Source organism: Petaurus breviceps, unplaced genomic scaffold, assembly GCF_028583685.1.
Source record: "Petaurus breviceps papuanus isolate PSGF00001 unplaced genomic scaffold, PetGlider_PUasm1.0 227, whole genome shotgun sequence".
Lineage (NCBI taxonomy): Eukaryota > Metazoa > Chordata > Mammalia > Diprotodontia > Petauridae > Petaurus > Petaurus breviceps.
Genome location: NW_027185896.1, coordinates 10,200,700 through 10,215,612, shown reverse-complemented (window position 1 = coordinate 10,215,612; position 14,913 = coordinate 10,200,700). Strand labels below are relative to the sequence as shown.

The 14,913-nt window shown below is 41.8% G+C and overlaps 1 protein-coding gene across 2 annotated transcripts in view; it reads left to right on the top strand.

The window, feature by feature from the left end:
• Nucleotides 1-1,240: 1,240 nt before the first annotated feature.
• Nucleotides 1,241-14,913, top strand: part of RNF123 (ring finger protein 123) — a 116,201-nt gene continuing 102,528 nt past the window's right edge. The window contains exons 1-3 of one of the 2 annotated variants that reach the window (XM_069095703.1): nt 1,241-1,415; nt 11,269-11,380; nt 12,080-12,164. In XM_069095703.1, the coding sequence (XP_068951804.1) occupies nt 11,299-11,380; nt 12,080-12,164 (167 nt within the window). In that variant the 5' untranslated portion in view covers nt 1,241-1,415; nt 11,269-11,298. Of the gene's footprint in view, nt 1,416-2,535; nt 2,614-11,268; nt 11,381-12,079; nt 12,165-14,913 lie in introns of those variants that run through there. The other variant, XM_069095704.1, reaches the window with a different exon arrangement.

Below are 14,913 nucleotides of genomic sequence, written 5' to 3'. Positions count from 1 at the left end.
TGTGTGTGTGTGTGTGTGTGTGTGTGTGTGTGTGTGTGTGTGTGTGTTGTGTCTGAGGCCAGAACCGAACTTGGGTCCTCCTGCTCCGGGCTGTGGTTCAAACAGAGCTATGAGCTACCATATCGGTCCCGGCAGGCAACCAGCAAAGGTTAGCAGAATACACCAGGCTAATAAATTCTTTTGTCCTATTTTCTCCTGGTGCTAACTAAAGAGCCTAAATCCCAGAAAACTATCTGATTTGGGGTTAGAAAGTCATTTTAGGGGCTGAAGGGAGGATGGATTAGAATGGGAAGAGACTTGAGGCAGGTGGACCCCACCAGTAGGATATTGTAATACTCCAGGTGTGAGATGATGAGAGCATGGTGGCAGTGTCAGGGAGAGAGAGTTGGCTGTGAACCTGAGAGACTGGGAGGTTGGCTTTGCCCTCTTCAATAACTGGAAGGTAGGAAGGGGAAGGCTTAGGGGAAAGATGAGTTGTTTTGGACTTGTTGAGTTTCAGATGTCTCCTGGACATCCAGTTTGAGATGTCTGAAAGGCAGCTGGAGATGAGAAATTGGAAGTCAGCAGGAAGATCGGGGCAGGAAAGGTAGGTTTGAGAATCGTCAGTATAGAGATTAAATGCAGGGGAGTTGAGATCACTGAATGAAGTAATGTGGAGGGAGAGGAGAACACGAGCCCAGGACAGAGCCCTGAGGTTCATCTAGGGTTAGGGCTTGTGATCTGGTGGAGGATCCAGAGTCAGATCAGTAGAGGAGAATCACCAGCACTGCTCTATTAATTATCAACAATTTATTTTTCCTGTATATATCTTCTTGTGCATAGTTGTTTGCACGTAGATTGAGCAGAAACTGTCTTTTGTCTTTCATTGTTTAGCGCGGTACACCTGGCACATAGCAGGCGCTTAATAAATATTTCTTGACTGCTAAGCCTGAAGGGAACTGCATCTATCTCTGCTCTCCAGCACTAGGGTGTAGGGCTCAGCCTTCTTCTCTGGAGGAGAAAGGGGAAGGGCACAGAGCTAGCTCCGGTCTAAAAAGGCGGGGCGGGAAGCGATTGACAGGATGGGCGGGACGAAGGCGTGGCTTAGGGAGAGGAGGGCGGGGGAAGGAGAAGGGGCGGAATAGAGACTTGGGCTCCAGACCCAGGGAGGGAGGGGGGCGTGGCTTCTGACAAGACTCCGAGACAGGAAGTAGGAGCTGGATGGGGACGTGGTTTACCAAGAGGAGGGCGGGGGAAGAAGGGGGGGGGGGGGTCGGGACGAGGAGGGCGTGGCGGGAGGTAGGAGAGAGATGAAAGGCGTGGCTCCGGGAGCGCGAGGCTCAACGCTTGCTTCGCTAGTGGCTGCGGTTTGGCCTGAGCCGGGAGCCGTAGCCGAAGCGGCCGGACGGATGTTATGTGAGGCGCCGAGGCGAAAGGTGAGTGTGGCGGCCGGGACGGGCGCGGGGACCCGGGGAGGCCCCGGATCCGGGGAGGCGGGGTCTGCGGGCTCCCGAGGCCGGCCAGGCTGCCGTAGTCCGTCGGCTAGGGGACGAGGGGGCGGTGTCGAGCCCTCCCTCGGGATGTCCCCCTCACCGTGTCCCTCTCCCTCATCGCTCGTGTCCCCTGGGCGGGGAGGAGGGCGGGGGGGGGGGGTGATGAGGCCCTCCCCTCCCCGCTCCCAGCGTCCCCTCGGCGGGACCTCACTGCCTTGGGTCTCCTTCATCATGACCCCCCACACACATGTCGCGGTGACCTCTCACCCCAGACCCCCCAACTACAATCTCTCCCTTGTTACCCCGCCCTCCTTTCTGGGAACCTCCTCCTCACTGTCCATCCCCATCCCGGTAACCCGGTAACTTGCCATCCCCGGTGCCCTTCTTCCTGGATACCTCCGGTTTTGAGCCCTCCCTCGCCCATGATGCCATGGCCTTCAGGTGCCCCCCACTGTGAGCCTCCCAGTCCTCCCCAGCCTCTCCGCCGCTGTCGGCGTGCCCCCTCACCACCAGGGGCGCCCCCTTGTTTCTCTCTCCATTGAGTACCCCACGCTGTGCTCCCTCACCATCCTCCTCCTCCCCTCTCTTCTTGTCCCCTCCCTCTGTACCCACTAGTACCGGCCCCCTTCCTGGTCTGAACTGGCACCTATCACCTTTCACAGTAACCTTCACAACTTTCCCCATCTGCCCCCACAGCCCGTACCGTGGCTCTGTTGTGATGCACCACCACCAGGGCCCCTGTAGCTCTCACCCCCCCTCCACGGCTCTTGTGATCCCCCAGTCTTCACTGCCCTCTCCAGGGTCTTATCCCTTCACTCACACGTGCTGCGGGGCGACCCTCACCATCTCTCTTACACTCACCTCACGACGGCCACTCCGTCCCTTACCAATGACCTCTTCCCGAAGCTCTGCACTTCTCACCCTGATGCCCCCAGAGCCACTTCTGTCTGCCCCAACGCCTCACTGTGACAGTTTTTTGCCTCTTCACGTTCTTTATACTCCCTTACTCCAACTCACCCCTATTTTGACCTTTCCCAAATATTCTTTTTGTTCAATTGTGTCAGACTGTGCAGCCTTTCATAGTTTTCTTGGCATGGATACTGGAGTGGTTTGCAATTTTCTTCTCCATCTCATTTTACAGGTGAGGAAACTGAGGCAAACAGGGTTAAGTGGTTTGCACAGGGTCACTCAGATAGTAAGTTTCTGAGGCCAGATTTGAACTCAGGTCTTCCTGAGTCCAGGCCTAGCATTCTATCCACTTTGATACCTAGCTGCCCAAATAACTCTAATCCCTTGCAATTCCCTCCTTCAGTGTGGTCTCCCTTTCCCAAAGTGATCTCTCATTGCCTATACCAGAGGTGTCAAACTTAAATAGAAACTAGGGTCAGTAATCCATACATAAGGATTCCTGTAGGCTGCATATTTACTTAGTTTTAAATGTCATGTTATTTGTGTTTTATTGTATTTTTATTTATTTTGTTAAATATTATGCAATTACATTTTTATCTGGTTCTGCTGACTCTCAGCCCTGTTGCCCAAGGGCTTGATACTTTTGGCTTATACTGTAACTATATTCCCCAAATTTTTTTACAATCTTTCCTTGGACCCTGCCTCTATTTTCTTCAGACCTTGGATCCTTTCTCCTCTATTCCTTGTCGATTCTTTCTCTTTCCTTGGAAGCTACCTCCCAAAGTATCTTGATCCTCATATTCCATCTCTGTTCCCCCATTGCTCAGTGCCCAGTCCTGAACTTTGTTCCAGGCTTGCCCTGGGCTTCCTTACTTATTTGCTTAATAAGCATAGACAATGATAGATCCAAATAAAAACTAAAGTACCAGGTGGGGGCCTTAGTTGAGCTGCTGGCTTCTACCAGGGCTAGGTGTTTCCCTCCTGTGTGACTCATCTTCCTTCTCCTCTGACCCAAACAGTGCTTTCTGGGGAATGAGGATTGGTAATAGGGATTCCATGAGCTTTCAGAAGGTTCCTGGGCCAAAGGCTATTTCCAAAGGGGTTAGTGGTGATACTCTTTACTGAATTTCTAATTCCTGCTGTCAAGGCAGCTTAAACACATACACCTCCAGTGCTTGTTAACATTCATTCTCTGTCTTCAGGTGGAGTTCATCTTCTGCCCCAAGCTGTCAGATGTAATGTTTTAGACACACCTGGTGCTGGAGAGAAATAGGTGGGAAGGTCTAGGGCCTGAACTACTCAGACTTCATTAAGCTAAACTCTGCCAGCACAAGTATTTTTTCCCTCTCTGTAGTGCCTGGAACTCCCAGGGTGGTAGTGGTTGGATTGGTAGGTGGGGAGGTTGTAAAATTGACACAGTGAAACTCTTAGGAAATCATCCTGATATAACATGGGCAGGGCCAGGACATATACACATACACAGAAGAAGAGACTGTGAAGAAACAATATTTTATTGTTTTTATTTGGCTAAAATTAATGTAAATACTTTAAAAAACCAGATAGTTTCTAGGTAGTCTTTTAAGTTAAGGTTTCTTATGGTTTAGTTTCTTTCATTGATTATTGGATATTAGTTTTCAGTGGTTATTAAGTTTATAATAATAAATGACTTGAAAAATTGTGTGGAATCCACTGGGTTCTGAAACCTCCTGTCCAAAGGACTCTCCACTTTCCAGGAACTGAGAGGTTTCTCAGTATTACATGTGAAAAGGGAGTCAAGAGACGTTAGTCATTAGCTGTAGCTGATCTTTGGAGAAGGTCCAGAAAAGAGCTGGCCTTAAAGAGGACTGGTTAAAGAGATTAGAACTGTTAGGCGAGAAGCTTCAGAATCAGCTCCGCTGTCTTTAAAGGGGGAAGAAAACTCAGAATCATTCTTCCTATTTTAGGGGGGCCACACAGGAGGAAATACTCTTAAATTAAAACAGGAGAAATTTAAGATGTGCATAAGAAAGAATTCTTAGTTCTTATCACTGTGGGATTGTGGCAGTGAGTGGACATCAGAGGAAGTATGTAGTATTTTGCCATCCATACCTGACTGACCTGAGTCTGGAGTAGTGAGGGGGCCAGAAGAGCTCTTGAGGTCCTTGAGTGCTTACTATGCCAGGCACTGTGCTAAGTGTTGGGGATACAAGGAAAGGAAAAAAAACAATCTGTACTCTCAAAGAACTCATATTCTAATGGAGAAGACATGTAAATAACTTTGTATGCACAAAGTATATACAATGTAAATGTAAGTAGCAGTGGGAAGGGCTGGAAGAGGTGAAGATGGGATTTGAGCTGATTTTTGAAAGAAGCCTGGAAAGCCAGAAAGGGAAGGGAAGGAAAGGAGGCAGAAATTCCAATTAAGGAGGGTGGACGGCCAGTGAAAAGGCACCAAATTGGGAGATAGACTGCCATCTACAAATAGATGAGGATAGCTATATTAGTATGTGGAGGGGAGTAAGGTATAAACAAACTAGAAAGTCCGGAAGGAGCCAGGTTGTGGCTTTAAATGCTGAACAGGGGACCTTATAATTGATCCTTCAGGCAAAAAGGAGACACCAGAGTAGAAACAGGTGACTCAGTCAGGCTTGGGCTTTGGCTGCTTAGTAGACTATTGATTAGGGTGGGGAGAGATTTGAAGTATAAAGAACAACCGAAAGCTCATTGTAGTAGTCCTGGTTCTAGATGACAAAGGCCTGCATCAGGGTGGTGGCTGTGTGACTTGAGAGAAGAGAATGTAGATTAGGGATGTTTTGAAGGCAGATACTGCCAGAGCTGATTGGATATGGGGACGAGAGAGAAGTTGAGGATGACAGGTTATGAGCCTGCATGACTGGAAGTTTGGTGGTGCCTTTGCCAATAGTAGGAAAATTTGGAAGAAGGGGAAGGCTTTGGGGGAAAGATAATGAGTACTGTGTTGGACATGTTGAGTTTGAGGTGCCTGGGGGACTAATTTGAGAAGACCAAAAGGCATTTGGTAATATGGGACTAGATAGGGCTAGATATCGAGATTTGGGAATCACTTGTATAAAATTGATAATTGAATCCATGAGAGTTGATGTGATCACCTAGTAAAATAGAGTGGACGGAGAAAAGAAGGCCTGAGGCATTCTTGATGCCCTAGATGAGGATCCAGCAAAGGAGACAAAAGAACAAACAGCTTAGAAAGCACTGTCATAAATATATGGCTTTCTCAACAATGAAAGCTTTCTCAACAAGTTTAGTAATAGATACCGTTTCTATAGTACTTTAAGGTTTGCTAAGAGCATAACATATATTATGTCATTTGATCTGATCATTACAGCCCTGTGAGGTCGGTTCTCTTATCATGCCCATTTTATGAATAAAGAAACTAAGTTTGAGAAATTAAGTGATTTGTCCAGGGTCATATAGTATTTGAGGCAGAATTTGGACTTGGCTCTTTTTGACTTCAAGTCTGGTATTCTATCCATTATGACACCCAGCTTCCTCCTATGATACAGGTTAGTTCATGAGAGGCGGCATGGCATAGTGGCCTGGGTTCGCATTTTGCCTCTGATGCGTAATGGTTATAAGACTATGGATAAATCACTTAACTTTCAGCAACCAAACCAACTCTCTGAGACTCAGTTGCAGAGAAGGTACTGACTTAACTGGGAGAGAGTTTCCTCATCTGGGAGTTCCCTTTAGTAATGATATCATGGATCTAGTCCTTATCCTAGATCATAATTTAGTACATAGATGAGATCAAACAGATTCAAGAGGAGGAGAGATTTCTTGGCTGAGGAAATCAGGGAAAATGCCATAGAAGAGATAGCCCCTGAACTGGGCCTTGAAGGAGATGTGGGGGTGGGGGTGGGGAGTCTCTTCATACTTGGAAGATAGTATGTACAAATGTCTAGAAGGGGGATAGGAAAGGCTTAGGAAATGGTGACTTTGGACTGATGTGTAGGGTAGTAGTGAAAACTGGAAAAGTAAATTCGGACCAGGTTTGGGAGGAACTTGGAATGCCAGGCTAAGGACCTTATATTAATTTGGTAGTCATTCCTTTTCCTCACTGCCTCTAACATTTGGGAATTTTCAATGGTTGTTCATTGGTAGCAGGCACTGATGTGTTATTTTGAAATTTATAGCAAGCTGAGTATTGCTGCTATTGCCCATACTTCCCAAGCAGATTAGAGTCAACAAGTATTTATCAAATACCTACAATGTGTACTTAGGGGAAGATATAAATTGAAGATAGTGCTATATTCTATTTGAGGAGACAAGATAAGGGTAGGAGAAACAACTTGGGGATATAAACAGGGTATGATCTGCTGGGGAATTCCTGTTTCCAGCCAAGCTTATCTAGAACAGAAATATGAGCAGATCTCTATTCTCTCTTTGTCTAGGTGGTGACCTGTTCTTGTTTTTTCCCCTACTAGAAAGTATGACCCTCAACACCCCTGTCTTCTGGTACTTATGGTTTCCTTTGCAGTTTCCTCATTTTAAAAATGAATTTAGAATAACGTGATCTCTGAGATCTCTTTCAGCACCAAATCCTATGATTTCATCTTGGATGAAAGCAGCGATTTTTTTTTCTCCATTAATTCTCAGGATCATTTGTTAAAAAAAAATTTCATATTGTCCATATATCTAACTGAAGAAAAGTCAGGGTGAGATGTTTTTGGGAAAGAGACTCAACATGGTCTAGTGGAAATGACACTGGATCTGACTCCATATCTCTAAGTTTGGGAGTTTTTGGATCATCCTGTCTCCCCCAGAATACAATACAATAAAGTAAGCATTTATTAAAGCAGTGGAGATACAGATAAGAAAAGGAGAGTCTGTACCCCAAGGAGCTTACAATCTTATGTGGAAAGACAACACAAAAGGAAGCAAAAAAAATTGGGAGGGGAAAGAAAGTACCTGACTCAGGCATAATAACGATAGAATAGAATCCAGAGAGTACAGCTGATGGGAAATGAAGATGAAAAAAGAAGAAAATGCCTCGTTAGAGAACATTGCATGATAAGATGGATGGTCAAGAAATGGGATGCAAGGAGAAGAGATAGACCAGAATGGTCAACAATCTTTTCGTGGATATGCTAATCAAAAGAAAAAAAGAATGGAGGTAGCATAATGTGCCATATAGATACTAGTTGAAAACATGGAACTAATACATAATAACTTCTCAGCTGCCCAGTCTAAGAAAGAAGTCATAATTGAAATACTAAATGGGAGAAGAGAAAACCTTGGTCTAAACAGTTATATACGTGAAGACTATCATATAAAGAGCAGTTAGTACTTATGCTCTAAAAATTATTCTTAGTAATTGAAAAATAAGGTTCTCTACAAACTTCTATTATGAGACAAATATGTCCTTGATGCTCAAACCAAGGAATGATAAAGCAGAGAAAGAGAAATGTCGGTAATGAATATTGATATAAAATTTTAAAATAATTCTAGTAAAAAAACCATAGCAACTTATCGAAAAATTATTCACCTTGGCCAACATAGAATGGTTTGACAGTGAGAAAAATTAGCACAATTAATCATGTTAACCAAAAAACAAGACAAAACAACCCACATGAAGTAAATAAACCCACATTTTGGCAAAATTCAGTATTCATTTCAACATTAAACCCTAAAAAACAAAAGTGTGGAAATGCCTTTTAAAAAAATACTATTTTTTAAAAATTCTGTTTCTGAAACCAAAAGTTAGTATTTGCAATGGAGAAATATAAGAAGCTCTCCTAATAAGTACAAGGGTAAAGTAAGGACACCTTTCTCTCTACTACTGTTATTGTTATTATTATTTTTTTAATTAATGTTTTTCAGTCAACAAAAATTTGCCTTCCTCTATTGAGAAACAAAGAAAACAAAATCCCTGTTACAAACTTGCCTGTATAGTTAAGCAAAACAGATATTCACACTGGCCATGGTTCCCTCGAAAAGTCTCTGTACTATAAGTCTGTTACCTCTCTATCGGGAGATGGATAGCATGTTTCACCAAGAGTCCTCTGGAATCATGGGCCAATCATTGTATGGATCAGGATTCCTGAGTCTTTCAAAGTTTTTTGTCTTTACAATATTGTTATTATTGTATAAATTGTTCTCTTGGTTCTGCTCACTTCACATAGGTCTTCCTACGTTTCTCTGAAATTTCCCCTTCATCATGTCTTACAGTACAATAGTATTACATCACATTCATATACCGTAATATGCTCAGCCATTCCTCAGTTAATGGGCACCTATTCAGTATTTAATTCTTTTCCACCACAAAAAATCCCTTACTATATATTTTTCTATACATTTATTTCTTTGGTATGTTTGGGGTATAGACCTAAAAGTGGGATTATTGGATCAAAAAATATGTGCAGTTTAACATTTTCCACACTGACTAAAACTGCCAGTTTTAGAATTATTAGTGAAATGAGACTAGAAATTAAAAGCATAAACATCAACAAAGTGGAGAAAAAGTTACTCCTATCTTTAGACATAATACTTTACTTAGAATACTATAGAGAATAGAGAAGCTTATTATTAGTAGCTTCAGTAAAATAGGATACAAAAGAAATCCACAAATATAATTTCTATATATCAATAACAAAAACTAGCAGGGAATGAGAGAAATACCATTTAGAATAATTACAAAAGGCATAAAATATCTATGTGTCAACCTAACAAGATACTCTGAAGTCTTATAGAAAATACAAAATACTTTTTACAGAAATAAAAGAGGTAAATAAGAGGGATAGTCATTGTCCCTTTTTGTGTTGCACTAATATAAATAATGATGCGCAATGTATAGATTTAATGTTATGCTAATCAAATGAACAATTGTGTTACTTTATAGAAGAACAAATAACAAAATTCATTTAAAAGAGATAAGTATAGAATCCTAAGGAATATAATTAAATTAGGAATGAAGGCTAGCACTCTCAGTCTTCAAAGCATTTCATGATGCATAAGCTATCCAAACTGTTTGTTAGTAGTTAAAAAATAGAAGATCAGAGAGACAGGCTTGGTAAACAAGAACCAGAAACAATGGGACATAGTATCCCAGTGCTGATAATAGTATCTCAGTATTTAGACCAAGATTTTACTAAATACATTGCAGTAATTTTCAGATGGATACATGACCTAAAATAAAAGGTCACAGCATGATAAAAATTATGGAATGGAAGAATGTCCATTATGATTTGGAGAACTCTTAAACAAGGGGATCATAAAAAAAGAAAATAGAAATCCACATAAAATTGTAAAACTTTTGCATAAGACAATCATTGCAGCTAGAATGAGAAGAAAATTACTAAGTGGAAAAAAAATATTTGCATCAAATATTTTTTGATATTCAAGACATATAGAGAATTTATATAAATATTTTAAAACCAAGAACACATTCAGGTAGTTAAAAGACTTAAGTTTTCAAAAGAAGAATTCAAACTATCAACTACCATATAAAAATTGTTTTTAAATCACTAATAATAATAGAAATACAGTAAAACATTCCTGAGGTTTACCTCATCCAGTAAATTTTAGAGATGACAAAAGACAAAAATAATCCATGTTGGAGAGACTGTTGGATGACAGACACATTAATACACTGTTGGTAGAGCTGTGAATTGGTTTGGCCATTCTGGAAATTAATTTGTAATTAGGCAATACAAGTCACTAAACTGTTTATACCCTTTGGCTAGAGATTCTGCTGCTGGGCATATATATACATAAGGAAGTTAGAGACAGAAAAGAAGACTCCCTTGAAGACCAAAATGTTCATAGTAATACTATTGTTGCAGTTAATTATCAAGCATTTGTTCCAGGCACTCTGCAGAAATAAAAATGAAAGTCTCTACCCTCAAGTAGTTTTACATTCTATTTGAGGGAAACTACATATATATACACATATGTGTAATTTTAAAACTCTTGCAGAAGACATTTGCTTTATATATGTATACACATGTGTGTATATGTGTATATGTGTGTATACACACACATAAACATGCCCACACATACAAACTAAATGCAGGGCAATATTTCGTGAATGGCAGTAGCATCTGGGAAATTAGGAAAGGCCTTAGGTAGAGGGTAGTTCTTAGGCTGAGCTTTGAGGAAAACTAAGAATTTGAAGAGGTAGAGGTGAGATGGGGGAGTACATTTCATGTGCAGGGGCCAGCTAGTTGGTGGACATGTCCTGCAAGAAATTGTAGTTTCAGAGAATGTCTCCAATAGGGCAGTTGGCACTGACTGAGGAACCCAGGAATTTCTGAACGCCCAAGGTAGTTGCTAGGCTTGAAAAGTCTGTCTCTGTCCATCATTGTTTAGTCCATTGTGTTCAGGGGAGAACACACAAAGCAGAAATGGTGGCTAGGGCAGTGAGAGTCATTCCCATGTTTATGTAGTCAGCACATACTCTTGCTACCATTAGCAAGCAGCCTCTACTGGTTTTTTAAAAATATATATTTATTTATTAGGAACCTGACAGGCATCAACTAACATGCATTTCCATATGCAAAAGACAGAAAAAAAAGACTGTATAGAGAACTATGGATCTATTATGAGCAGCTTATTGTTTGAAAGTATACATTCATTGTAATATGGTAATACTGGCACTATCCTGCTTGTCTTCATCCCCTTCTGAGCTTCCTTCTGCTCTAATGTGTATTTTTAAAATGTTACTTTGATACTCTTTTCTTTCTTTTTCTACATCACTATCCCTATACCCAACCCTCATACAACACTTCCACCCTTTCTTTCCTCTCCCTCCCCAATTCCCCCACCCCAATCCAAAAATTCTCTTTTGTAACAGGTAAGTATAGTCAAGCAAAACAAATTTAAGTTGTATTGATTGTGTGTGAAAATCTATGTTTTGTTTTCCCACTTCCAGGATCACTGACTGTTCACTGAGAAATGAAGAATGACGTCAAAAGGGGCAGGCACATCTTTCTCCCAAAAAAGTTATAGATTGACCTCTGATTCTGAGAAGCCCAAAGTCACAGGTGGGAGTTCTGGGCAAGAAAGGAGTGGGGGGGGGGCCCATGGAGGAAAAACTCTAGAGTAGTTGTTGTTTTTTTTTTTTTAAGCAATTGGGGTTAAGTAACTTGCTCAAGGTTATATGGCCAGTTATTTCTGGAGCCCAGATTCAATCCCCAGGTCATCCCGACACTGGGACTGGTGCTCTTACTTGCTGAGCCACCTGGCTGCCCCTAAGCAATTGGGGTTAAGTAACTTGCTCAAGGTTACACAGCCAGGTGTTTCTGGGTGGGTGCTAAGTGTCTGGGCCCGGATTTGATCCCAGGTCATCCCGACTCTGGGGCAGGTACTCTTACTCACTGTGCTATCTGGCCACCCCTAGAATAGTTGTTAACCACACTATCAGCAGTTATTAATTCAGCCATTTAGGCCCAAAAAGTGTTTTGAGAAGGAGAAGCAAAAGGCCCAGAAAAGCATAAATTAGCCCACCAACCCCTGAATAACAACCTGTTGACAATGTTTTCCTTTGTCTCCAGTAGCAGTGGGTTGTATAACTTAACAAAATTCTTACTCCTTCCTGCAAATGTGACTTCCTTTCCTCAGTATTCCCTTAGCTGAGCTGGGGAGTGACTAGCCCAAATACTGTATAGTTGACTTCGCACCTTGTTAACCATAATGACTTCCATTCTCTTGTTTTTTCCGCATTTGGCTTCATATGCTTACAGGTATTGTCAATGAAAAGTTACTAAATGACTACCTACAGCGTATCTTTCCCAGCCCCGACCAGGTCCCCTCCACCACTGCTACCAGGTATAGTGGATGTCTTCTCTCTGTCAAGTGTAGAGCTGTTTTGGGGTGGGAGTTGCTGCTACTCTTGGCACCCATCCTTTTGGAGGTTGGTTTAGCAGGTGTTCTGTGATTAACTAATGATGGATAAATATTCATCACCTTCTATGTGCAGAGCTTTATAGCAGGAACTTTTGGGAATACAGAAAAGGTTCCTTATTGGTGTGAATATAGGTCATTGATAAGTATGTACTGCACCTCTAAAATGAGATTTTTCTGAAATGAAAATTAGTATATAGGTAGATAGAGAAAAAGAACACCTTTTTAGGCCAGCACTTATGTTCTCTAAGAGTCAGATGGAGAGGGGGAAAAAAAGGTCGGCTTTTATTTAGGCTGATATGAAATACAACACATTCCCTACCTTCTTCTTCTAAGTTTCCAGTCTGTATAGGACAATCAGGCATTCCCACTGTGAAAAGACAAATAATGCCAGGACAATGCAGGCTAAATAAATGTTCAGTGAATGGGACAGCCTGCAGGTACCTTAGGAGTGCAGCAGAAAGAAAGGTCCTTGTAGAATGGGAGGGTCAGGGCAGGGTTTTCCCAATAAGTGGAGCCCTAGAGATAGCATGGCATCTGAGGCTTACAGTGTGGTCACAATGCCAGCCAGGATCACAGGGGCCTCTTGTTCTGCAGCAGGGCAGAGACTCAAATGAAAAGAATAGCCATCTTGATAGGTATTCACTGATAAGCTATTATTATCATTATTATTACCTTACATTTGTAAAATGACTTGTGGTTTATAAAGTACTTAATGTACATGAGTTTCATTTTCTTCGTTGAGGTAGATACTTTGCAATTGTTAATATTCCCATTTTACAGATGAGGAAGCTGAGGCTCAGAGAAGGGAAATAATAATTTGCCCAAGAGCTCAAAGGGATGGAGCTTTTGCCAGAGCCAGCCAACTTGAAGTCCAGTCCTATTTCTCCTATGGCACACTGATATTTAAAGGAGTGCTGTGGTGAATTTTTTTGTGAAAGTTAAGAATCTTTTTCAGCTCAGCAGCCATTTTCAGGTGCCTGCTATGCATTTAGTGCTGGAGATCCAAGATGATTACATTATTCCTGCTCTTGAGAAACTTAAAATCTCTTGGATGTTAGGGTGCACAAGGTACATGTTCACAGGTAAATATGGTGCAAGAGAGAAGGTTATAGCGACAAAGGATACAGCCAGAGTACTCCAGTTAAGTTTGAGGAAGGAGAGATTATTTTTAGCTAGAGGAATTATTTTGAAAAGTGAATTTCTTATGCATACTTTGCATTGAGTTTATTTAAAGTGAGCTGCCTCTTACACCTCACAAATGGGTAGGTGAGTGGCAGTCCCAGCTGGTAATTGCTATCATGCCCCCTGCCAACATTAGGGTGGGAGGTAATAGCTCTGATCCTGAGAGCCATGGCACCAGGGAAGTTATTACAGAGGCATCACACCCAGCTTCCTCCTACAGCTTCCTTCTTTCCTGGGTAATGGAAGTAAGATATAGGAGGAAGTTCTGAACTGCTGGGTCCAAGGCCTCTCTGCTGCCTTGTTGTGGGAATGATATAGAGATAGAGAGAATTGTTCTTCATCTCACAACCCTCCTTTTGCATTAGCAGTAAAAGGGTAATTGGATAAAAACGGTGTGGAAAGGACCACCTGAGACTGTGCTGCAGGCAGGTTTTCCTGTTTGATGAGGCCGGATAGATAATTGGAATAAAAGAAAAACTGTAGACAAGTATCTACCATTGCTGGGCTGGCAGTAAGTCTGAGTGACTGGTATTTTTGCCACTGGTGGTCGGGCCCTGGGACCCTGTGGAGAATTGTTTAGAGGAAGGATGCCCAGGAATACGTTGCCTAAGCCCTGCTAAGGTTACATTCCTTCCTCTATTCTTAGATGCTGAGCTCATGTCAGAGCAGCCAGGGAAACTAAGAATAACACCAAGACCTTTTTATTATTGGGAAGTAAGTTAAGGTTACAGTGGACAGGAGGGAAAGCAGAGGTTACCCTTGACCTAGGATGAGGGACTGTTGGTGACATCATGCATACCTGCCTTTAATATTTTGGGATTCACACCTGCAGTTAGGATGGTCCCTAGTAGTTAGGAGTTAGGGGGACATTTTAAAAAATCACTCCAGTTATATTTCTGTCTTTTATTTCTTCTGGGATTGAGTCAAAGAAGAGTGGGGCAAGTGGGGGGGGAAAGATGTTTGTAGTTTCTCTACCATCTTCTTTGTATCTATCCGTAATTAAGGATTGGCATGACATTTACACTATAAATACATATATATTTACATATACACAATATATACACTATATATTTACACTAAAAATACACTATATTCACACTAAATATATATAAATATATATTTACATTATAGGTCAGATCAGCATCTCAGAAACAAAGGAATGGGGCTTAACTTATATCAGGAGAAATGTAGCTTATATATCTAAACAGAATTTTTTGACTTTAGATATGGGAATGAGTAATCTAGTAGCCTCCTGTTCTTCTTATCTAGTCTTTTGCAAGTAGTCTAGACATTTGTTTGTGTGGGATAGATTAAATCTACCCCCCACTCTAATTCAGCTCAATTTTTATGTTGACATTGGTCTTGGAGCTCCTCAAGCTAGCAGTGAACCCATGTTCTTAGCACCTAAGTACTCCACCGAGGGGAAAGTACTAGGGAGATTGGCTTAGATGATTCACGTGACTAGTGAAGGAATGGTGAGCCTTAGGAG